The sequence below is a fragment of the Arctopsyche grandis genome, chromosome 6, assembly GCF_051622035.1.
Source record: "Arctopsyche grandis isolate Sample6627 chromosome 6, ASM5162203v2, whole genome shotgun sequence".
NCBI classification, from domain to species: Eukaryota; Metazoa; Arthropoda; class Insecta; order Trichoptera; family Hydropsychidae; genus Arctopsyche; species Arctopsyche grandis.
In genome coordinates this window covers 11,195,850-11,221,848 of record NC_135360.1, presented here as the reverse complement: position 1 = coordinate 11,221,848, position 25,999 = coordinate 11,195,850, and the positions used below count along the sequence as shown (strand labels likewise).

The window sequence follows — 25,999 nt, the reverse complement described above, 5'->3', positions numbered from 1 at the left end:
TGTATTTTTTGCATTTTTTCTAAATCTTGGCCACTAAACAAATTAAGCACAGTGGCACAATAAACCACATGTGGCAAGACAATTGAATTAAACACTAAAATTTTACTTTTTTTACTTAAAATATTTCTTAATCTACATAATACACCAACTTTTCTAGCCATTTTTTTTATTATATAGTCAGCGTGCATTTTAAAATTTAGTCCTGAATCTATGTATTTATGGGTAAATCCGGTCCTGCATATGAATGAACGCAATCTGTTTCAAAAATCCGCCACGACTAGAGCCTCCAGTTCGAATATTCGATTACCGAATATTCGAACTGGAGAATATTTGAATAACGATGTTTTAGTATTCGTTATTCAAATATTTCATCAAATATTCGTAAAATATTTTTTCATGTTTATAATAGAACACTTTATTTACATTTTTGTAATTTAAAACGAAAACAGTGTGTTTAGATTTGTATGTGTATTAGAACTTTATTATGGACTAGCTGTATTACCCGGCTTCGCTCAGTGTTTATAATATAAACCGCTTAAACATGACTAAGCTAATTTAATTAAAAAAAAAAAAAAATTAAAAAAAAATTTAAAAATTAAAAAAAAAAATAAAAAAAAAATAAAAAAAAAATCAAAAAAAAAAATTAAAAAAAAAAATAAAAAAAAAATTAAAAAAAAATTAAAAAAAAATTAAAAAAATTTTTTTTAAAAAATCAAAAAAAAAAATCAAATTTTTTTTTGCCTTCTAGGGCTTCGCCCTCGGCGCCCCCCTGAGCCTTTGCCTTCTAGGGCTTCGCCCCTCCACGCCCCATGAGCAATTGCCGTTTAGGGCTTCGCCCCCCTTAGTTAATGCCTTTTAGGGCTTCGCCCCTCCGCACCCCCATGATTAAATGCCGTCTAGGGCTTCGCCCCCCTTAGTTAATGCCTTTTAGGGCTTCGCCCCCCGCGCCCCCAAGATTAATTGCCGTTTAGGGCTTCGCCCCCCTTAGTTAATGCCTTTTAGGGCTTCGCCCCTCCGCGCCCCCATGATTAAATGCCGTCTAAGGCTTCGCTCCCATGATCAGTTGCCTTTTAGGGCTTCGCCCCCCACGCCCCCAAGATTAATTGCCGTTTAGGGCTTCGCCCCCCTTAGTTAATGCCTTTTAGGGCTTCGCCCCTCCGCGCCCCCATGATTAAATGCCGTCTAAGGCTTCGCCCCCATGATCAGTTGCCTTTTAGGGCTTCGCCCCCCGCGCCCCCAAGATTAATTGCCGTTTAGGGCTTCGCCCCCCTTAGTTAATGCCTTTTAGGGCTTCGCCCCTCCGCGCCCCCATGATTAAATGCCGTCTAAGGCTTCGCCCCCATGATCAGTTGCCTTTTAGGGCTTCGCCCCTCCGCGCCCCCATGATTAATTGCCGTCTAGGGCTTCGCCCCCCTTAGTTAATGCCTATTAGGGCTTGCGCCCCATGAGGCTGGGCCCCCCGGGCCCCCTTCGGGGCCCCACGGGGCTGCGCCCCTTGTGGCGCCCCCTTTTGAGCCCCATGGGGCTGCGCCCCATGAGGCTGGGCCCCCCGGGCCCCCTTCGGGGCCCCACGGGGCTGCGCCCCTTGTGGCGCCCCCTTTTGAGCCCCATGGGGCTGCGCCCCATGAGGCTGGGCCCCCCGGGCCCCCTTCGGGGCCCCACGGGGCTGCGCCCCTTGTGGCGCCCCCTTTTGAGCCCCATGGGGCTGCGCCCCATGAGGCTGGGCCCCCTGGGCCCCCTTCGGGGCCCCACGGGGCTGCGCCCCTTGTGGGGCCCCCCGGGCCCCCTTCGGGGCCCCACGGGGCTGCGCCCCTTGTGGCGCCCCCTTTTGAGCCCCATGGGGCTGCGCCCCATGAGGCTGGGCCCCCCGCGCCCCCTTCGGGGCTTCACGGGGCTGCGCCCCTTGTGGCACCCCCTTTTGAGCCCCATGGGGCTGCGCCCCATGAGGCTGGGCCCCCCGGGGCCCCTTCGGGGCCCCACGGGGCTGCGCCCCTTGTGGCGCCCCCTTTTGAGCCCCATGGGGCTGCGCCCCATGAGGCTGGGCCCCCCGGGCCCCCTTCGGGGCCCCACGGGGCTGCGCCCCTTGTGGCGCCCCCTTTTGAGCCTCATGGGGCTGCGCCCCTTGTGGCGCCCCCTTTTGAGCCTCATGGGGCTGCGCCCCATGAGGCTGGGCCCCCCGGGCCCCCTTCGGGGCCCCACGGGGCTGCGCCCCTTGTGGCGCCCCCTTTTGAGCCCCATGGGGCTGCGCCCCATGAGGCTCGGCCCCCCGGGCCCCCTTCGGGGCCCCACGGGGCTGTGCCCCTGTTGGCGCCCCCTTTTGAGCCCCATGGGGCTGCGCCCCATGAGGCTGGGGCCCCACGGGGCTGCGCCCCTCGTGGCGCCCCCTTTTGAGCCCCATGGGGCTGCGCCCCATGAGGCTGGGCCCCCCCGGGGCCCCACGGGGCTGCGCCCCTCGTGGCGCCCCCTTTTGAGCCCCATGGGACTGCGCCCCTTGTGGCGCCCCCTTTTGAGCCCCATGGGGCTGCGCCCCATGAGGCTGGGGCCCCACGGGGCTGCGCCCCTTGTGGCGCCCCTGGCGGGGCCCCATGAAGCTACTCGCCTTGCGCCCCCGCGGGGGTGAATCCATTGAAACGAAAAAAACAAATCGGCGCCCATGGATCGAAAAAAAAAAAATCGAATCACGTGTTCGATGACGTCACCGATCTACGGACGACGAAGACGACGACGACGACCAAGGATACATACATACATACAAAGTCTCTTTCCAAATTATAGATTAGATTAGAGATTAGATTAGATATACCGCAGCAAATGCACTGCGGCATAATCCAAAGATAGAACTTTTTTTTGTGAATTTCTTTTACTATTTTTATTATCATTTATGAAAGGCTCGGAAAAGAGTCGATTCATTGTTTCAGTTCTATGCAAAATAATAATAAAATATTGTATTAACTAGCATGCACTTACATACACCCAGCAATTAAAAACCAAAACCAAGCATGAAAACCAAAAAAAAAAGACAACAAACATCATACTGGTCGGCGTGGCCCTTTCGTTTGCAAATTTGCCTTCTTATATTTGTGTTATTACTTACGATAACATAAGTTATATACAAAAGAATGAAAAAATATTTTGTAATTGTCAAAATTCTTGAAATTAATAATAGAGTTCGATCATAACGTGTTTGTTTAAATGTAATTTTTTGAAATTAAAATTAATTTTTAAAACAATTTCTCGTATTTTCTTTTTCCAAATTTTATCTCATATTTTTATTAATTCATTATCCAAAATATTTTTTCTCCTTTAATATTTTACTGTTTGCTATTCAATATTCGAATAGTTGAAATTACGAATATGTGGATACTCATCAGATCAAAATTAAAAAAAAGGCTTGAAAAAAGAAGGTTTTAATAAAACTTTTTTTGGAACGTTTGTTGTTATTTGGGATTGTCCTAATGGATATCCTATGTACATATATTCATGACTTCCCCGACAACCTCAGCTTGCGCACCTCTTTCTCTTCTAGTTCAATTGGTGGTCGAGCCCCGGATTTGTGTATGTAGAATTTATTTACATATATTACCTACAGTCCAAGTTTACAACTCGTTCGTTCATGAACAAACTAGTTTGTTCATACTAACTACAAAAACAAAACCTTACAAATTAACTGTAATAGTTTGTTCATGCGCGAACTATAAGCCATTAGTATTCTCCATCGTTTGCTCCATCTTCCATCTGCCTTGAAATGTTTTAAAAATAAGCAAAAATTAGAATTATACCAACGATGTAATGCGGCTTCCAAAGTATTAAATTAATTAATTTTTAAAACAATTTCTCGTATTTTCTTTTTTCAAATTGTATCTTAGATTCTTATTTATTATTCATTCATTATCCAAAATATTTTTTCTCCTTTAAAATTTTATTTTGCTATTCGCTATTCAATATTCGAATAGTTAAAATTACGAATATGTGGATACTCATCAGAGCAAAATTAAAAAAAAAGCTTGTAAAAAGAAGGTTTTAAAAAAACTTTTAAAAGCTTTTTTTGGTTGTTTTTTTTTTTTTTTAACGTTTGTTGTTATTTTTGATTTTGATTTTTAAATGCTTTTTATTATTACGAAATTATGTTCACAATACATCTTATATCTATTTTAATAGCTACTGATCTACTGATCATTTTCTATTTTACAATTTAATTTAATTTGGTTATTAGTCACAGTATTATATTATTCTAATGTTAATCTAAAGCATAATAGGAAAAAGAGCTCAAAAACCTATTTACAATCCTTATAAATGTTCATAATACATCTTATACATAATATTAATTAAAGACTCTCTAAAGTCGATGACCTAAAGCAGATTGTGTTTAGGTAATCTGTGTTTATACCTGAAGGGTATAGACATTTTGTTGTAATCACCGAGACTCTTCACAAGTGTGTTAGTATGGTTATTAGTGATTCTGTCATAGAATCTACTGGTTAGTTTGTTAGTAATGTCTGTAACAAACGGAATATTATATATGGCATGCAGTTTTTTCAGGTTAGTATATATGGGTGTATTATAAATTATTTTTAGGGATTTATTTTGTATTACTTGGAGCTTGGAAAGGTTAGTATTCGAGGCGTTATTCCATACAGGTGAAGCAAAGGTTAATAATGGTAATATGAGCGCGCGATATAATTTTATTTTATTTAGCGTTGATAAAGAACTATGGCGATTAAATATTGGATATATTGAGGATATACCCCGCATCGCCTTGCATTTCGCTGCCTCAATGTGAGGTGCCCATCTCATTCTTTTATCAAACGTTACTCCTAAATATTTTGTTGTTATTTGGGATTGTCCTAATGGATATCCTTTGTATATTCATGACTTCTCCGACAACCTCAGCTTGTGCACCTCTTTCTCTTCTAGTTCCATTGGTGGTTGGGCCCCGGATTTGCGTATGTAGAGTAGACCTAACAAAGAGAGGGTTGCGTGAGGCTTCGAACTCCGCGGAAAACTCGCCTTCCCGAGCGCGCCGAGAGGGGCGAGGTGCGGGAAAAGCGAGAAGAGGAGAGTGGGGGGATTGGCGGGTGGGGAGTTTCGCCGGGCGCCGTCAGTGTGCGGTTCGCCGGTACCTAGGATGGGCGTGCGTTCGTGACGGCGTGTGCGTGCGTGCGTGTGTACGTCGTCTGTACACAGGTGTCTCGGGTTCCGGTTCCGGTTCAGGCATGGTTGTTCTGGTGGCGCCTTGCGCGCGCGGGCTGTCGGCGCTGGCTGCCGACGAGCTGGCGAGCAGCGTGGCCAGCAGCCTGCTGCAGCTGCAGCCAGTCAAGACCACCAAGCAGATCAGAGAACTTTCCATGCCGGAGGAATCGCCTCCGAACCGGGAAGGCGCCCGATGGGGGCCCGCCCACAAGGGCGCCCAGGAACTCGCACAACTCTACAGTCCCGGTATGAATCACATCATCACACATTAAAGTCTATCCGTCTATCTATCTATCTATCTATCTATCTATCTAATGTGTCTACCCACATTACGTAAATACTGCTTGCTTACCAGTCAACTTTTCCGATTTTCCGCGTGTGAAAATCTTTCGGGAACGCATGCGACTTATTTATATGTACCTGAGAACTTTTTTAACTTCCGGAATCTATATATATGCATACGTTACAGTCCACGTTCACAACTCGTTCGTTCGTGAACAAACTAGTTTGTTCATACTAACAACAACAAACAAAAACTTACAAATTAACTGTAATAGTTTATTCATGCGCAAACTATAAGAATTCTCGATCGTTTGCTTCATCTTCCGTCTGGCTTGAAATGTTTTAAAAATCATCAAAAATTGGAATTATAGCAACGTTGTAATGTGGCTTCCAAAGGATTTCCTATTTTAAATACTTGGTGTTTTGAAATGTGCTAAAAGTTTCATGCGACACCTGATGCAAATAGCTTTTGACTTTTAGCACTCTTTGTCATACCGCTGTAGGAAGACATTTAGAAATAAGTGAAACATAAAAGAGGTATGTAAAAAGTACATGCTGTCCCTTACACCGCCGAGATGGTGTGCAAGGGACAGCAGTGCGTTTTACCTACGCGTGTCTTCCTACAGCCGATGTACTTTAGTTCGTGTATGCACAAGTTAGTGGACGTGGACTGTAATATACATATAATTTCGAAAGAGACTTTGTAATTATTGTTGGTTCGTAGAGAAACAAATGAATATTGAAATAAATTTAAAAATTAAGCTATTCAAATAAATTTTATAAAATGTTTACTATTAGATTGGTCGTGTCTAAGCGGTTTATATTACAAATACCGAGTGAAGCCGGGTAAAAACACTAGTATATTATATATTGCATCCATTAGTTTCAACTACTGAACTATTCAACTAATGTCTGCCCGTTTATAAATAATGCATTTATTAATCAATGTGGTTTTTTGGGTTGAGTTGAGTTTCCCGCAATATTCGATGTTCTCAAAAACAGATCTAACTATACCTATACATATATCGTCATCGATTAGAGATGGTCTGCGTCAAATTTGTAGAGATGGAAATCGTTTGTTTCAAATTTTCCGAATCGTCTTTTGCACGCTCTGTCGGAAATTGTATTTTCACTGAATTTCTTCACGCTTCTGTAGCATTTCTACCTTGTTAGCTTTCATACAGAATGAAATGTTGTAAATGAATTTTATCAATAGCAATGTTTTAGTGAACGAATCTCACTTAATACTGAAATGTTGATACCATTGCTTCAGTAAATTTAGAATAGTATATATACATATGTATGTATATGTAGAACTTAACACTTGACATTTAAGGACACAACTTTTTGGTAATTGTGGCGTTTTAAAGATTGCTATAAAGTAAGGCAATAAAAAAGTGGCTTCTTTTACTACTACATATTGACGTTTCAATTATTGCTCTTGTAAAGGAATTTTGTATACGTATTATGTGTAGTGCCAAAATAATGTGACTTTAATTTGAATATGAAAACGTTCAAATCTATCGTTTGAATACTAAATATTTTGGGATAGTATTCGAAATGTTTCTAGATCTATTTGTGAACATAATATGTATTTGTATCTACATACACATATACATACGTAATCGTTTATTCATTTTTTTTCGTCTCGTCTGTAATTTTCGTGTGTAAAATTATATTGGAAATGTTGAGGAACAAACGAGCCAATCACTGAATCGCCCACTCGACTTATTTATACCAAATGTCTTGAAAAAGTTTTAGCTATAAAACATTTTTATATTCTGAAAGGGATCTGTGTATTAAAGCAAGACTCATATTATGTATATTGAAATCTACAGAATTGCGCTTTGAAGCAAGAATTTTCTTAACAAACAAACGTTGCCAAATTTTTTACACTCGTAAGAATTTTTCGGAAATTTTTTGAACTTGTGTCATTGACACGTCATGACTTTTGAAAGTTTTACACGTCATTACTCGTGTGGTTTGGATCCTTTTTGGAATATCAAGCACATTCAAACGCACAGTTCAAGTATTTTGAAAATACCTTTCTATCAGTATGAGTCATAATTTAATCTTTCCACGTATAAATAGATTACTTTTTAAACTGAATTATCGTATCAATATGTTGGCTATGATAGTAAACAGGTGCGCAAAACTTTTCAACTTTTAATTTAACGCACATCGTAGGATAATTTTAATACTTGTTAATGTGTTATACATACGTGTGTAGCTGTTTATAATTAGACCTAACCAATTAGTACCAGAAGATATGCCCAATGTCGCCCAAATCAAATTTTTTTGATAGTGAACACTGTGACATTGTCTATATTTTTTATTTTATTTTATTTTATTTTATTAATTGAAAAATCAACAGACAGGATGTACAGAGATAGGTATAAAAAAAACAAAAAGTAAATAAATAATATATGTAACATCCGAGTCCAATAATAGATTTTTACAAAAATGAAAAAGATAAATATAAGGAAAACAAATTAAAAAGTAAAGAATAAAGGCATGACAAAATATGTAGTACATTGCATAATTAAACTATAGTATTAAAATATTTGGAAAAGGTTATAAGATAGAATATAAGAAGAAATTGAAATTTACAAATATAAAAAACAAATTAAAAAGGTAAATACAAAATAAACAAATGAAAAGGAAAAGAATGAAAGCTATAATATGATTAAATAGCACATTACATAACTAAACTAAAGTATAAAAATAATGGAAATATTGAAAAAATAGAATAGGAGAAAAAATGAATCAATCGGTCAAGATTCTCTTGATGTTAGACCTGAATTGATGTAGGGAAATACCAAACAGATCAACCTCATTCAGCTCTCCGTTAAACATACGATAAAAGCGCTGCAGATAAAAATATTTTTGGGAATTAGTATTGAAAGGATCAAGTGAAAAGAGTGCAACGCGTCTAGAGTATCGAACTGGGATTCTGAAATTAACCTTATTCAGTAAATCAGAACAATCAAGAAAACCATTTAAGAGCTTAAAGAAGAATATAGCATCAGAATGTCGTCGCCTGACAGAAAGATTGTTAAAAGAAAGGATTTTTAAAATGTCGGAAACAGTAGAATGGGTATAGGTAGGAAAAAGGTAGCGTAAGGATTTAATAAATTTAAGTTGAACTTTCTCAATACAATTAATATGGGATAAATAAAAAGGTGACCAGATAATTGAGGCAAATTCAAGGTGAGACCTTACAAAGGAAAAATAAAGTAATTTTAGTACATAAGGATCATTAAAGGGTTTTGTTGAGCGGAGTAGGAATCCAAGAGATTTAAATGCTTTGTTGGTAATAAAAGAAATATGTTCAGAGAAATCTAGTTTATTATTGAGTATTACACCAAGATCCTTAATATATGTCATTGTCTATGTATGCATAATCTTTACCTACTCATGTGACACTGGAGTATTTTATAATAAATGTACAATAATATTTATTGAACACAATCAATTTTTAAAATCGATTGTACATGATTGTAATTCTTATCCAATCTACGAATACTTAGCCGACGACAAAAAAATGTGTGTTTGAAAAAGTGATTTTCTGACAAACGCTGTATGTATATATATATAATAGCTTAGTCGGAAATAATTGAATCAAAGTACATGTATATATATATATATATATATATATATATATATATATATATATATATATAAATATATATATATATATATATATATATATATATATATATATATATATATATATATATATATATATATATATATATACATATGTATGTACTTGGTGTATATGTATAATGTTTTGTGAGATATTTCTCGAAATGAAGAAAAGTGTAATTGTGCCGCTTTCAATTATAACGGTTCATATATGAGTCATAAAGTTAACTTCAATCAAAACATATTACTGTGTAGGGGTGGGTTCAGAGATCCAAATGATAGGCCAAAGTCAGAGAGTCTCCAGTCCACCGTGTTTCCCTCCTTTTAAAGGCAGGTAGCTGTGTGTTCGGAAGCGCAGTAATCCGAACAGCCCCACTATTCCCCATATACGCTATTTTCCACAAACTTGGAATACCCTACAATCACTTTATATTGACCGGGAAATCTATATATATATAAAAATGAATGTCTGTGTGTGTGTGTGTGTGTGTGTGTGTGTGTGTGTGTGTGTGTGTGTGTGTGTGTGTGTGTGTGTGTGTGTGTGTCTCGAATAGGCTCCTAAGCCACTGAAGCGATTGCAATGGAACTTTTAGGATTGTTGTATGCATGTCAGGGAAGATTACTGTGAAAAAAAGCGGGAAAAAACGGGAACGGAAACCGGAAAAACGGGAATGAGTGTCATTGCAACCCAATAATTTCAAATGTGTTCGATGCCTGCGTTTTTCCGAAAAATAGGAACGGGAACGAGAATGAGAACGAGAACGGGAACGGGAACGGGAATGGGAATTACTTGCATTATTGTGGCATTGCAACGCATGCCGGGGTTCAGCTAGTCCTATGATAAAATATGATTTATGGATGTTTAAAAGTTTTTTCATTTTACTTGTGGGTTTGTATGAAATTTATTGTAAACTTTTCAATATCATTTTCTATGCATTCAAATTAAGCAATTGATTTTCCTTAGAAATACTTATGTATGTTTGATCTTAATATGTAATTTTTCAAATTTCTTTTCGTGTCAGTTAAACTGACAGCCGCTTTAGCAGAACATTTTCAATTTCAATTATTGACATAAAAAATTCCATTACAATGTATGTACACGTTTTTACATTACTGTATATTATGATAGTTAAGCGTTCGTATAATCTGCGGATTCGCGCATGAGACGAGCATCTAAATTAAGATGTAGATGACGTATTTGTCGAATAACGCATTCAGAATGTGACATACACTTTTGTGACATTCAGTTTTTTCAACGTAAAGCGAAAGTAGCACATTAAAAAATTAGCACAATTTTCAGTTGATTTATCGTCTATCGTAAAACCGCATCGTTTCCAATTAGTAGAACTATCGATTCAATTACACGGGAAATAAAATTATGTTAACTAGCTTTTGCATCACATTGAAAATTCTATTAATATTAAATTTCATAAGTACGTTTCAATATCGCAATTATTGATAAGCGATATGAGACGATTCTGACCTTGATTAAATTTTTAAACTTGCAACGGTAGAAAAGGTGTGCGCAACAATGTTTTATCGTCTGTTGTATTTCACCTGTCACGGACAAGGTCACTGTCAATGAAATATATTGTATGTATGTGTAACATGCTTCTCATCTGTGGTGTTAAAATGACGTTTTTTAAAACTATACATATATTTTTATTTCAACAAACCGTACAAGTGCACGTCAGTCTCTTTAATCGTGCAACGTTGTTGCTGAAAGATTTGTTTTGTTGTTTTTTTTTCAAAAACGTATGTAGAAAATCCTCCGTGGCAATTAACGGCTAGTTACATATATCGAGCAGTGTGTAAAAATATAGATAGATATGTGGGCATGTTAAAATTTGATGACCTTTTTTGATGACCCACGCCCCAAAGCGGAAAGTGTGACGTGCGTACCTATACAAGCGTATTGTATGTATCTAATTGCTCGTTGATAATGAATTATTTACGAAAACGAAATGTCGCATTCGATCATTTTCGTAGGCTCTTTCACTTTTCAAATTACGCATAAATACCAAATTAACAAAGTCGGACGAAAGGTGTAATTTAAAATTTCCTCGACGCGATCGATACTGAAATAATATACATATTTAGGGTTGTGTGTACATATGTGTGTTTGTATTACAACTTTTTTATGTTTCGATAGGTCGTTGGTCCGTTTTCGGTTATATTTCAATATGGGTTTGTTTGTCTGATTTGTTTTTTGATAGGTTGACTGTCACGCGAATTAAAATTAAGATGTGTTTTAAATTATTGATACTGTTGTACATATAATATGTATATTCTTCTTCTTAATTCGAAAAATTTGTTGAAATTATTTCCGACTTTTTATGCTGTCAAATATCTTCTATAAAAAAAGACATTAAAAAATGCGGTACGGGACGCGAAGGCGGATTCCAACTGTGAGAGGCGTATCCTCATTTCAATGTTAATTCGTACGATTTTACCATTGCTTCAAGTTTTTCTTACATTTCTTCAAATATGGGAATCACCGTTATCCATCACTGTCAAACCTATTACAATACAAGGATAAAATATCACTGAAAACACTCCATGGGGTGAGTTTTGCAAAGGGACGCGACGATACAGGTTTGACCTAGCAAAATTTTTTTTGTATGTGTAAAACTATCTAAAAAAAAAACACGTGTTGTGTGCCTCTGTGTCTTTATTGTTAAGAACACATTAAAAAATGTGGTGTGGGGCGCGAATGTGGATTCCAGCTGTGAGAGGTGTGTGTCTTCATGTCATTGTTAATTCGTACGGTCTTATTATTTTGACAAGTTTTTCTTATATTTCTCCAATTATGGAAATCACCGTTGTCCATCAATATCAAACCTATGACAATGCAAAGATAAAATATCACTGAAAACACTCTATAGGGTGAAATTTGCGAAGGTACATGAAAATGCAGATTTGGCCTAATCGCGTTTTTTCGATCACTGTCGAAACTCAATACAAGGATAAAATATCACGGACGCCGCGGACATATTTGTTGTACCTTAGGCGGGTTTTCTCGCATGTGCAAAACTATCTTAAAAAAAAACGTGCCACGTACACCTCTAAGTTTCCGTACCTTTCCTGTCCAGTTTTTAATGTTCTGCAACCTGGACAGTTATTTATGACCCACTCTGAGACGTCCCTCAATTTTTCCTTTCATCTTTTTCTTCTTTCTCGTTTGCTCAATGCTGAGCGTCATGGTCATTTATATCATCTGGAATCTGATGGACGATCCGCTTCTGCTCCTCCTAGTCTTGTGCTAAGTTGAAAGCAACGTTTAGGGACGATCCCATCAGTTATTTAATTTGATGTGACCATCTTATGGGAGACCGTCCTCACTCACACTACTTCCAGACTACTAGCTTCTCTAAGCTCTCCCATTCTTCCTGGCAATGTGGCCAAAGTAGGAAAGAACCTTTTTTCTGCATGTTATGAAGATCTTTCTGAAACAGTCAGCTCTTTAAGGATGGAGACCACAATTCGAAGGTATCTAACATGTCCCTTTTTCTATTTTTTAGCGTCCATGTCTCTAATCCATACAATATAATGAAGATCACCAGATATCGCACCAGACGGATTATATTATTATTTTTCTTGTTTAATTTCCCTCCATAATGATCTGCAACAGGTGGTACTTTGGACCTCTCATGAAATGCGCGAAGTAGCCGAGTTTTTTGTTATTAATTATCTTTCGTAAGATAGTGTCGCTTGTCACTTGTTCAGTCCAGGAAATGCGAAGCATTCTTCGATAACACCCAGCTATGCTTCAACTCCTCTTATGGTAGTCACTTTTAACATCCACGATTCACTTCCGTATAAAATAACCATTCAAACAAAGTATTTCACGTATTTTTATGCTAAGGTGCCTGTTACAAAGCACTCTCCTGGACTTCACGAATTGTCCTTGCGCTATTGCAATACGGACTTTGACATCGTCATCAGAGTCTGATTTGTCGTTCAGCAACCCGCCCAAGTACCGGAACTCCTGGACTTGCTCCAACTACTGGCCTCCAAGATCATCTCTCGTAGTTTCACGGGTGACGATCATAAAACTTCGTCTGTTTGATTTTACTAGATATAGTAGCTTCTGAAGGTCTACCATTGATTCAGCCATTAGAGCGGATCTACTTTTGAATGGAAAACATTAAATAAGATAGTGGGGTATGAAAAATAATATTAACGAAAATCTAAATATGTTTCGGTTATTACTGAAAAATTTTATATTTCATAAATGGGTACATTTTTATATGCCTAAAGGGGCTCCAAATAATTTAAGAAACACTGTATTGTTGCTTATATATTTATGGATGTATTATTAAAGTTTACAATTTTGCTTTCACATTGTACAAAAACTATTTATGTCTGGGTTAGATCCTCCATAGAGAGCCACTTCAATGTCTTGAGATATGTACTTATTATGTATTCAGTTGCTTTTTAGAGTGAATTTAATAGTTAAATAGTGTTCAGGAATTATTTTTAATACCGCGTTAAACAATTTATTCAAATCATGACTGAGATGATATATTTTCGGGTTTTATTAGTTTTATGGCCGTCATAAATCTTAATGTATTCAAGTGACTCACTTTGCACATAATGCAGTTTTATAGCATATTCTCCTGTACCGGTATGAAGCGACAATTATTTGGTGGGTGGAATGAATATTTTGTGCAAAAATGAAGCTCACGAATGGTTCTTTAGATAAAATGGTAAATCTATCAATATTACTCCAAAAGTTTATCATTGTTTACAAGCGTTTGAACAAAAAGCATTGTACACACGTACGTAATAATAACTATTAAGATACTTTATCTAAAATAAAAAAAAATCATTAAATGTATTTACCGAAAGCGGGATTTTTTCCTCTTGTCACTGAATGTATCCAGCTGAAAATTTATATTTGTATTCTTCGTTTTAACTTAGATAAAACTTCGTTTTAATTTGATAAGGTTTTGGTTAGAATTCGTAAGCCAGAAGTTTTTCTTAAACAATATTTCATCATTTTATTTTGACCTTTTAAATTATTTTTATCTTTTTGATATTTCATGCTTATAATATTTATAGTGATGATAACTAATAAAAAAATTTTGAACAAAATCTAACAACCGGAAGTAGAACTTTTGTCTTGTGTAAGTCTTTTCTTAATGCTCTCATAGCCTGTATGTGTGAACGCGTATGTATGTTTCATTATCGAATTTTGTTTTTATACTTCTTATATTCCTCGAATACATTTTTGACTGTTTGTACCTTTTAAATTTAGCACTTTTATTACTGGATTTTATCATAACAATAAATATCTCCAAAAAACTGTCATATATGTACATAAGTAAATATAATGTTCAATGGATCAGGTAGTCAAATTAATTTTTGATTTCATTGAAAAAATCAATGCAAAAGGAAAAAATAAAATTGAACATGTGGTCATCGTGCACATCTCAAAGTGTCGGGTTTGTTGTTCTTGTCAGTGGTGGGCAGTGCGTCGAGATGAATAAGCCGGACCAATTTACCACTTAAGTCGCTTATTCTATTATTTGGCGATGTGGGCAAGAAAGGCCAACGTCTTCAATACGAAAATATCTGCAAATGACCCCGCGTGCATGTGTGCCAGTGTGTGCAGAATGTTATTGTTATTGTTGCCACTTGTGCGAGTGATAAGGGTTAAGATACTTACGCGCGTAATGTATGCAAACTCGCGATGCCTATTACACATTTCAATACGTAGCTCTCGTTGAGAGCTAAATATAGTGTTTATAAGTGGATGAAAGAATTTCTAGTGGTGTCGGATTTATTTTATTTCTTACCAGGCGTACGAAAAAAGCTTGAATAAAAGAGTGTCCTAATTAAATTGCTTGTGTGATTTTTTTATTTTGGTTTTCTTTCTTTTTGTCGAAAATTTCCAAATTTCCCAACAGACTTAATCTTAAATTTTTCAGTGGACTAGAGACCTTTGCGGCTTTGTACGCTTCGCACGCATGCATAAAATAAAATAATCTTTGCAATATTTTAAACTTAAATAATATACGAATGTGCACGTATCCAATTTGGATGGTTTTAGTGCGCGGTCGCAACGTAAAACCTTAAAGAACAACGTGTTTGTAATATTTTAAGATAACAGATCCATTCAATCATCCGTATATGGCTGCAGATGACGAATCATACAAATATGTACATACATGCAAGTGAGACTGTTAGATTGGTTTACTCAATGCATTAGCAAGTTTTTGTTTAAGAAAATTTCTTCTGTTATCGGTCGTGACCCATTTAGAATAATTATATACACATTCTTCAATCTGTGATATCATCCACAGTAGGGCTTCCAAGCCGGCTTAAACCGAAACCGAAAAACCGGCTTTTTGACCATCTTTCAAAAAACCGAAAACCGGATTTTTTAGATCGATCAATCGGCTTTTTATTAATGTTTTTTTACCCAAAACTAACAATTATGAATTTCAAATTTCTATGAAAGATCAAAAAAAATGTGTATTTTATATACAAAGCACACGCACTTAGCGGTGGCTTTGAGATATAGTAATGGACGAAGACCAGGTCATAAACCAATAAAATATTATTGAAAGTATGTGGTTTCAATAACCTACACAAGGCCTTTGAGAATTTTGGCAAATTGGGTTTTCCATAATTTGTAGTTTTTCCGCGTTTTTCTTCTTGTTAGTAGCTGATTTAAATTATTTAATTATTTGTGCGTATTCAGGATCTGCCGTTATACGGCTGTGATATTTGTAATAATAATATATATATATATATATATATATATATATATATATATATATATATATATATATATATATATATATATATATATATATATATATATATATATATATGTAATAATTATCTTATGAAAGTTCATGATGTATAAAACTCAATTTAATTTATACGAAATTTTTTTATTTTGCAAAATAAAATATACATTTACAATTTTTTTTTTTCGATATGAAAATTTAAAACTTCAAAAATATCTTAATTTTCTGACCGATGAAACCGGTCAACCGGCTTTTTATTTGTGAAAAAACTGAAAACCGGCTTTTTCTTCCTGGCGGATTTTTGGAACCCATACATCCACAGTATAAAGATCATCAGCAATGTTTATTTCGATAGCTTTCTTTAAAGTTAAATAAATACAGAGAGGTACGCAGCACGTTTTTGGATAGTTTTGAAAATGCAAAAAAAAACGTTACACGTACTCAGTTACGCCATATCCGTACCGCCGCATCCCTTCTGATCAAACTTTTGTATATACATACATACATAAGTGCCGAATACCATCATTACGCATAATCAAATCAAATGGATGTAATATATATCAAATGGATGTAATATATACTGATTTTGAGAAGGCGTTTGATAAAGTTGATCATAAAATTTTGGTTAGTAAATTAAGTTTTATTGGATTTACTTATAATCTTGTTGGTCTTTTTATTTCTTATTTACAGGATCGACGTCAATTCGTTAAGTTTGGGAGTTGCTTTTCTTATGAGTATGTTGCCACTTCTGGGATTCCCCAAGGATCAAATCTTGGCCCTTTATTATTCCTAATATTTATCAACGATATTCAATCTTCTATTCACCATTCTAAATTTTTATTATATGCGGATGACTTAAAAATCTATAAGAGAATAATTGATTTACCTGACGCTCTTTATTTGCAAGAGGATTTGAATTCTATTTATGAATGGGCTAATGTTAATAAACTTCCCTTCAATATCCTAAAGTGTCGGGTCATTTCTTACTCTCGTTCTCGTTCTCCTATTAAATATCCGTATAAATTTCATGATTCTCTTCTTCAGAGAGAATTATTTATATCTGATCTGGGAATAGTCTTCGAAAATAGTTGGAGTTTCAACATTCACATTGAGAATATCTGTGATAGGGCAACAAAAATCCTTGGATTCGTAATCCGTAATTCGTCCGAACTAGGGCTCACTGCCATTCGTCTCTTATATTGTACATTAGTTCGCAGTGTGCTCGAGTTTGGCTCCATTATATGGTCTCCCTATCAACTTCGTTACTCTCTAATGTTGGAACGAGTCCAAAGGAAATTCCTTAGATTTTTATATCTGAAGACATTTGGATTTTATCCATATCTGTTCCCTAGTGCCTTTGTCTTGGGATCTTTGGGTTTCAACTCCCTGGCAAAGAGAAGAGATTTATTTCTTGGGAAACATTTCGTAAAATTACTTAGAGGAGAGATTCACAATCCCACTATCCTGGAGAAACTAAAATTCTGGGCCCCGGAAAATCGTAGAGTTTTAAGAAAACATGATATATTTTTACCAATTAGGGCTAAATCAAACGTGCTCATGAACTCCCCCCTCTCGAGAGCTGTTCGACTCCTTAACTTACTGGCACATTACTTGGACCTATTCGATGCCAGTTATGTTGAGTTGGTGGAACACATCCTAAATAGCACGATATAAATTTTTCAATCTTATTTCTTTGTTTTTATTTTGTGTACATATTTTTTACTTGATTTTTATTATTTTTTTATGATGTTTTTTTTTTTATTTATGATTTTTATTATTTTCTTATGTTTTTTTTTATTTATGATTTTTATTATTTTTTTTATGTTTTTTTTGTAATTTTTATTATTTGTATTAAAATCACATTGACGCTTTGGGGCAACCTGTCAAGTCTCTATGGTATTGATTTTTTAAAATAAAATAAATAAAATAAATTATTATACACAAAATATGAGTTAAAAAGACAACCCCTACCATTTAATCTTTCACTGTGGAAGCTGTTATAGCAGCTCCATCATTTATTTTCCCAATTTATCGAGTGAAACTAGAAAGTTAATTGCTGTGCGTTTTTATATTGCTGCTGCTTCACTCAATTTAAACAGAAAGGTCAACTGTCCTGATATTAAATAGTCATCAGTCAAACTGTAAAAATCTTGAAATTATGAATGCGAATTAACAATTGCGAAACAGTAAATATTTTATTCAATCTATTGAATAAACTTGTTACTATGACTTATTTATGATCAATACTTTTTGAAATAATAAATTTGTACGAATTAATAATGACATGAAGATGCACCTCTCACCACTGGAGTCAACGTACGCTTACCGTGCCGCACTTTTGATTGTGTTCTTTCCATTATATTATGGTTTGTTGCTTTCCCGGGCCATCTTTTCGAATTTATTTTCCAGGAGAATGGCTTCAAATATTTCAAAATATAATTTTTTGAGTATAACTTCATCCACTTACTGAAAGGTCTATCTGGAAAAAAATCTAAATAGTTCTTGGCAAGAATTCAAATGAGGCGTGTCACATATGGTTACATACAAATTTGACAAAATCAAATCAAAATATTGTTCTTCTTTATACTTTCTATTCCTTCCCGATAGATACAGAAACTACTACATATTGTTCATATTCTTTACATTGTAGATATCAAATTAAAACTAACAATTTGCATCATATTGAAGTAGCAGAAGATCGACTAAACTTTCTACAGAAGATACATCAAATTAAGAGTCGTTTTGATTAAACTTGCCTTTTCCAAAATCTAAATCTTAATTTTCTTTGTCTTTATGACAAATAACTGTAGTCTTAAGTGCGTTTCGGTGTATAAAAGTATCATAGTAAATAACCAGTAGTTACGACTCTTTTATTCACTTTCACCGAAATGCGCAGTAACCGATTCATAGGCGTAGTCTGGGTCAATGTCAAGCTACATATTATATGTATTATGCATACACGTGTATGTGGCACGATGGACTCATTCATAAGCTCCTTATTAACAAAATACCAAACTACCTAATTCTCATCATCAAATCGTACTTAACTCGTAGAAAGCTAGTGGTTAGCGTAAATAATGAATTATCGTCTCCAAAAATAATCGCAGCTGGCGTTCCGCAGGGGAGCTTGCTTGGCCCACTCTTGTTCTCCATATATATAAATGACATACCTATTCCAAAAAACTGTCACATAGCCCTATATGCAGATGATACAGCTTGCTTCACAAGTAGCAAAAAACCAGACACTATTCTTAAAAATCTTGAATTTGCAATTAAAACAATGACTGAACACTTCACTAAGTGGAAAATTCAAATTAATCAAACCAAAACAGACGCCATATTCTTTAGTGTTAGAAAACATAAGCCAAGTTCAGATCTGAAAATCCCCTCTGGAGAAAGTCTGAAATGGCAGTCAGTAATAAAATATTTAGGAGTAACGTTTGATAAAAGAATGAGATGGGCACCTCACATTGAGGCAGCGAAATGCAAGGCGATGCGGGGTATATCCTCAATATATCCAATATTTAATCGCCATAGTTCTTTATCAACGCTAAATAAAATAAAATTATATCGCGCGCTCTTATTACCATTATTAACCTATGCTTCACCTGTATGGAATAACGCCTCGAATACTAACCTTTCCAAGCTCCAAGTAATACAAAATAAATCCCTTAAAATAATTTATAATACACCCATATATACTAACCTGAAAAAACTGCATGCTATATATAATATTCCGTTTGTTACAGACATTACTAACAAACTAACCAGTAGATTCTATGAAAGAATCACTAATAACCATACTAACACACTTGTGAAGAGTCTCGGTGATTACAATAAAATGTCTATACCCTTCAGGTATAAACACAGATTACCTAAACACAATCTGCTTTAGGTCATCGACTTTAGATAGTCTTTAATTAATATTATGTATTAGATGTATTATGAACATTTATAAGGATTGTAAATAGGTTTTTGAGCTCTTTTTCCTATTATGCTTTAGATTAACATTAGAATAATATAATACTGTGATTACTAACCAAATTAAATTAAAATTGTAAAATAGAAAATGATCAGTAGATCAGTAGCTATTAAAATAGATATAAGATGTATTGTGAACATAATTTCGTAATAATAAAAAGCATTTAAAAATCAAATCAAAATACACGTGTATGTATGATTGTGTGTATTCGAAAATCCTCTTAGATCATCTTCAAATGCTAATTCGCCGGCTGTGTTTTGATTTTGTAGCAAACGATCTATGAATTTGGGAAAATCTTGCGGGAAATAATATATACGAAAATTCGACCTGTTTAAAGTGTATACGCACTATTATTGCTTTGACACACTGAAGTATCGTAAATCGGTATCGAACATATATTTCTTCCTATATAAAATTCATACTTTGAAATCGTTAAACCCAAACACTCGTAAATATCGAGTTCGCGCAGTATATGGAGCAATATGTTGCCTATTTCGTATATTTTCGCCGTTTTTCAATTTGCCAAAACCGTACATTTTTTTATTTATAGGACTTTTCATTACACCTTGCGCTGTTTTATTGTGCCGTGGGGCGCCATTGGAAATATATAATAAATTTGACGAAGGCGCGTTCACTTTTCCACTTTGATTACTACTAGGTCAAAAAATGTATATGCATAATATATACATATATCAACCGGCATACATTTATGTTAATGTCGCAAATGGAACAAAATAATATAAAAATAAATAATTAATCTGTGATAATAAAATTTAATTGGCTTTTTTTGCGGGTTTTGTGTGAATGTTACAGTGAAAGCATATTTCAAGTGAAAATATATTTTCACTAGTGAACAACCAAATCTTAAATTAATAGGGCCAACCCTTTCTTAACCTAAACTATCCTAACCCTTAAATAATACCAACCCTAACAATCTAATATTAAATAAATAAAACCAACCCTGAAAATGTAACTGGTTATGATTTCACTAAAACGTCAGTGAAAATATAACTTCACTGTGACATGTATAACAAATTGGGGTTGCAAATTACTCTCATTTCAGGACGAATGAAAAGTCATAAGGTAAATCCAGAGTTTTTCTCCTTTGACTTCCGGTTTTGTATATGTGACAGTGAAACTGTTATTGTCAATGAAATTATAATTTCACTGACCCAAGCATTCAGTATGGACATGACAATAGAATTACAAATTCACTTCTCAATGTCAGTAAATTCGTAATTCGTGTTACAACGTACAAATTTGAATTACAACGTAGGAATTCGAATTACAACGTACTACCAATCCTAACAACTTAATCTTAAATAAATAAAACCAACCCTAACTTAACCTAACCTTAAATAAATAAGTTTTGGCTGCTAAGATATTATGATGTGTTTGTTTCCACATCCAGTCCTACACATGCGGCATCAAAAAAAGCCAAATCGAAACAGATAGTGGACCATGAGGAGAGTGGGAATGGACAGGAGCGGGGTTGTGGCGTGGGGTGGCGCGATTCGTTTTGGCGACGCACTATAGGGGCCAGTGAAAATGTAATTGGATATTATTTTACTAAACTATACCCAGTGAAAATTTAACTGGTTATGATTTCACTCAAACGTCAGTTAAATTATAACTTCACAGCTGTTTTAATTTCACTGTGACATATATACAAGTTTCATGTTATTAAAATTCGTATTGCATTCGATTGCTTATCGCATGACTGCAAATCTATAGATAGATTTTTCGCTGCTTACTAACCTATCGAATTTGCAATTAAATATTTCACACGCGAACAAATCGGCGATGTTTCGGTCGATTTGATTTTTGATTTGATTGCCGTTTCGAATGATCAGATTCGAATTTAATATAGTGATAACTTAATTGTATAGTATTGAGTCAGCGTTTCCAAAACTATGTTGTGTTTATATGGTTAGTAAACATTACAAGGAAGAGTGTTGAACAAATACTATGTAGATACCTTAGAAAAGTTAAGTTCAAATAGCTTTTAGAAAAAAAAAATTAAATTATGCACAATAAATACATAAATGATTAGAGAAATTATAAAATGTATCCCAAACTATTATTTTTTGGAAGAATTTTGTTCCAAAATCTGGAAAATTAAGCTGCTTTAGTTGAGAATTTGAAATTATTGATTGAAAATTAGCTACTTCGGATATATCCGTAGTAGTGGCGGCCCTTGCATTGGAACTGCAGCACTGCAGGCACTGCGACACTCTAACCCCAGAAAAAATTACAAAAAAATTACAAAAAAATCACATTTGTATACATTTACAACTTGTGAATATAATTACTATAAAAATTATTACATATTTAGCATACTAATTTCCGCAGTTCCTATGGACGATCCACCCCTGATCCGTAGTATCAGGGGCGGCATAAGTTGTAAATGTATACAAATGTGATTTTTTCTGGAGGTGCAGCTTCTATGCACGAGCCGCCACTGTATGTATATACGTAAATTTGAACACAAATGAAAAACTTCGTACGTAAACTTGTATGGATCTTTATTACAATCATAATTTGCACCTTATTGAACTACATATGAATATTTTTTTTTACTAAACTTATCTATACATTTTTAAAAATATGATAGCTCTAGTGTTGTGCCCGTTGATATTTTACAAATATTTTCAGAAAGGAATTGATACATGAACCACACCCGAGGCTATTTTTGCTAACGGCTACAGCAAGCACAGTCCTTGCGGTCAATTAGCTTTACCCCCTCACTCTACCCCCCCCCCCCGCACTGCTCTCTCATTCCATCCCCACACACTCGTCCGGCCGTTTGAAATCGTGGAAAAATGAACATATGTACTCGTATGTATGTATGTCTTCGTCAGTGGTTACGGCGGCTGCATTCTTATATGTATGTATATGAACTACCGTAACTTGCCCAGCTGTCCTCGTTCAAATGAGCATGTGTATGAAAATATGTGTATTCATGGAACAAACTTTTGCATTCTCATAAACTTGTGATAATTTTAATTTTTTTTTTTAATCTCCAATAAAATACAGCCCTTCCGTTTTTATATGTACATATGTACATATATAAATTATATACATTTCAATCGATAACATTAAATTTTTATTATATTCTGTAATGAATCTTTATTGACTTTCCATTACCTTCTGGAGGGGGTATACATTGATTTAAGGGACAGTGATGATGATTGGTGATGCCAACTTTGTATTGAACCATCTCAACCACCATATAATATAGACAGGAAACGTCTGATCTGGATTTAGCAGTAGCTACATCTTGCCAGCAACAATATATGCTATACGTATGAATACATACATACATATGTAAATACTACATCGTATATACAATATTTTTTAAATTTAGTCTTCAATCAACAGTCGAACGCACTTACAATTGAGCTACAACGGTACCCCAAATTTTGCCGTACTACAAATCTATTCTCGTTTCATTTTAACCTTTATACATTGTGAATTCGTGTGATTAATTCATTTCGGGATATTTTCATCCGAGCAGTGACGTCCGTCGCGTACGTAATATATTACATATGTATATGTAATATCAGCCAGGTGTTTGGTACGTCTAGTAGTCCTAAGATTCGTTCATATTATCCAGCACTGCACGTCATCAACATCTCGACACAGCACTATACACTATACAGCACCGCCCGTTTCCGACATTTATTTTGAACGAGTGCACGGCAAAATTGGCTTACATAACGTTATAGAGCGCGACGATATGGCCCAATATCGCCTACGTCGTATCGTCGTATCGTCGCGACTATGACTTCTATGCACTCGCGACTATGACGTCACGTCATGCGTGAATATTTTCACAGTGGCTAAAGAAAACCGGTTCTGCTTGATTCGTTTCGGTGATGTGTACTGCCAGGACCGGCCCCAGGATTTTTAACGCCCCATTCCCTCATTTATATTACCACATGCTACACAATATACATAATTTACTAAAATTCAATATAAATTTAATAAAAAAACCAATTATAAAATAATTCAATTAATTTTAACATCAATTATTATTCTAGGCCATTTAAGTCTTATTCAGATAGTTTGTCAAATTTAATTTAACTAGTCCATATTACGTCAAAAGGTCCCTCACAGAGGTGCGAAGAGACACCTCTGTGAGGGACAGTACATATAAGTTAATTTTAAATTTTAGAGTTAAGTAATTAAGATGTATTTTTTAAATTAGCTTGATAGCTAATATAATATATAAATAAAAATCATCTAAAAATATGAGTTTAAATTCAATTTTTAACAAATCCAATTCCGGTTTATCCAAAGACACTAGGGTGACACCACTATGAAAAGGGTCAGGGTCGATATCAGAAAAAATGTAACATTGCTGTATTTTAAAAATCGCTCGTGCTTTCAACATTTTTTTTCAATTAATTGTTTCATTTTGTATAAAACTAAATGAGGATGGGTATATAGCACCCCGAGCGACTGCCCGTACCGCCCGCCCCTCGAAACGGTCCTGTATACTGCTGTATAATATGAATAGATGGTGTTGGTTGCTGCCGTTTCGGTTACGTCACGTACACATTACGGAACATATGAATGTGTCCATATACATTTACTAAAGAATATTTTTCGTACTGCTGTTTACGTGCGGCTGCCGGTTTGAGCTGTACTGGTATAAAAAAAACTTTTAGCATTTTGTTTTCGGAATTTTATAATTTTTTATTACTGTCCTGTAGCTTTCTTTCGACATTTATCGCCCTGACATGTCACAATTTCGATAAAATCGCTATGCCAATGTGGGTCGTGTCGCTTTTGCCCCGGGTTATAAGCGTCGCCAGACAACGCGCTCTCCCCAAAATAACACTGTCAACCATCACACGAATGACTATACGAACATATCTGATCGATGGTGTAGTGTCGTAAGTCGACACTTACTGGAAAACTGTCGACTTTTCACCGGACGGAGTTTGGTTCTTTTGTGCTTTTTGACAATTCTGATGGCGGTCGGTCTAATCGTTCCGACTGATACATACATACATATTCGACTATATTGTACGTATGTTGTGTTTGTGAACGACTTAACGTGCTGTACGTTAAGTTTTTGGTCTGCAGCCAACGGAATCTCGGTTTTGTGTTTATTATTTAACGCTTACGTTTGCAGGCGGTCTGAAATTTTGGTATAGCTCTAATGTGCATTGTGTGATTGCATCACGACCACCTTGATCCGTTCAAAGTGTTTATCGAATGGTTGGAATAGATTTGAAATGTTTTGGCTACTTGCTTCGTCTAATTACTTTTGCCTAATCAATTCTTGCACGCAAAATGGTTCAAATTGAGCTTTTCCGTATAAATCTGGCACCTTTCTAACTGCTTATTATTTACCACTGTACATAAACAGTGGCGGCTGGTGAACAATTACATACATTCACTAGTTCACTAGTTCCAAAGATTAAGACGAAAATAAAACGACCCTTCCGCAAAGCAAAATAGATAAGTAAACGTACAATGTTCTATTGTCTGTATGAAATACTATTAATCGAGAGCCGGTGTAAGGGACAGCATGTACGTTTTTCCTAAGTGTCTTCCAACAGCGGATGGAATATAATAAAAAAAAATTAATGAATTAAATGAAAGAGTTCACATATTGTTATAAGCATACCTTGCAAAATATAGCTGGCGTATTCTGTCCCAGATAGATCTTTACGCAGCCAACTATGTACATATAAGTGACCTTCTGTATACGGAAATACAGCGGACCAACTATAAACAAATTTTTGGTTTTTTAAAACACATATGTAGTTACTGAACGAAGCCACATACTGAATTGGTTAAAAAAGTGATTTTCCTTGCATAAAATTTTACTAAAAATAATCATAGTTCATTTTTTGGAAATAAAAATATATAGGGGGGAGCAGCTTTAGCCTCCTCATGTTCCATTCGTTTTTTTTTTTAATATGATATTGATATTTATTTAAAATTTTTGGACTATTGTGGCATTACAGGAAGAACCTAATGCTCCACAATAGCCTACATAGTAAAACAAGAGAGGGAGAAAACAAAAAAAAAATTACAAAAAAAACAACATTTAAGGCCACAAGCCGCCCCTGAGTTAAAGGATAATCTAACTGATTGTGACGTATGTCTAATCTCAGGA

At 35.6% G+C, this 25,999-nt stretch overlaps 1 protein-coding gene across 1 annotated transcript in view; it reads left to right on the top strand.

Moving 5' to 3' along the window:
* Positions 1-5,106: 5,106 nt before the first annotated feature.
* Kua (Plasmanylethanolamine desaturase Kua) overlaps positions 5,107-25,999 on the top strand; it is a 47,523-nt gene continuing 26,630 nt past the window's right edge. The window contains exon 1 of the mRNA XM_077432964.1: positions 5,107-5,436. Coding sequence (XP_077289090.1) covers positions 5,214-5,436 — 223 coding nt within the window. The 5' untranslated portion in view covers positions 5,107-5,213. The remainder of the gene's footprint in view (positions 5,437-25,999) is intronic.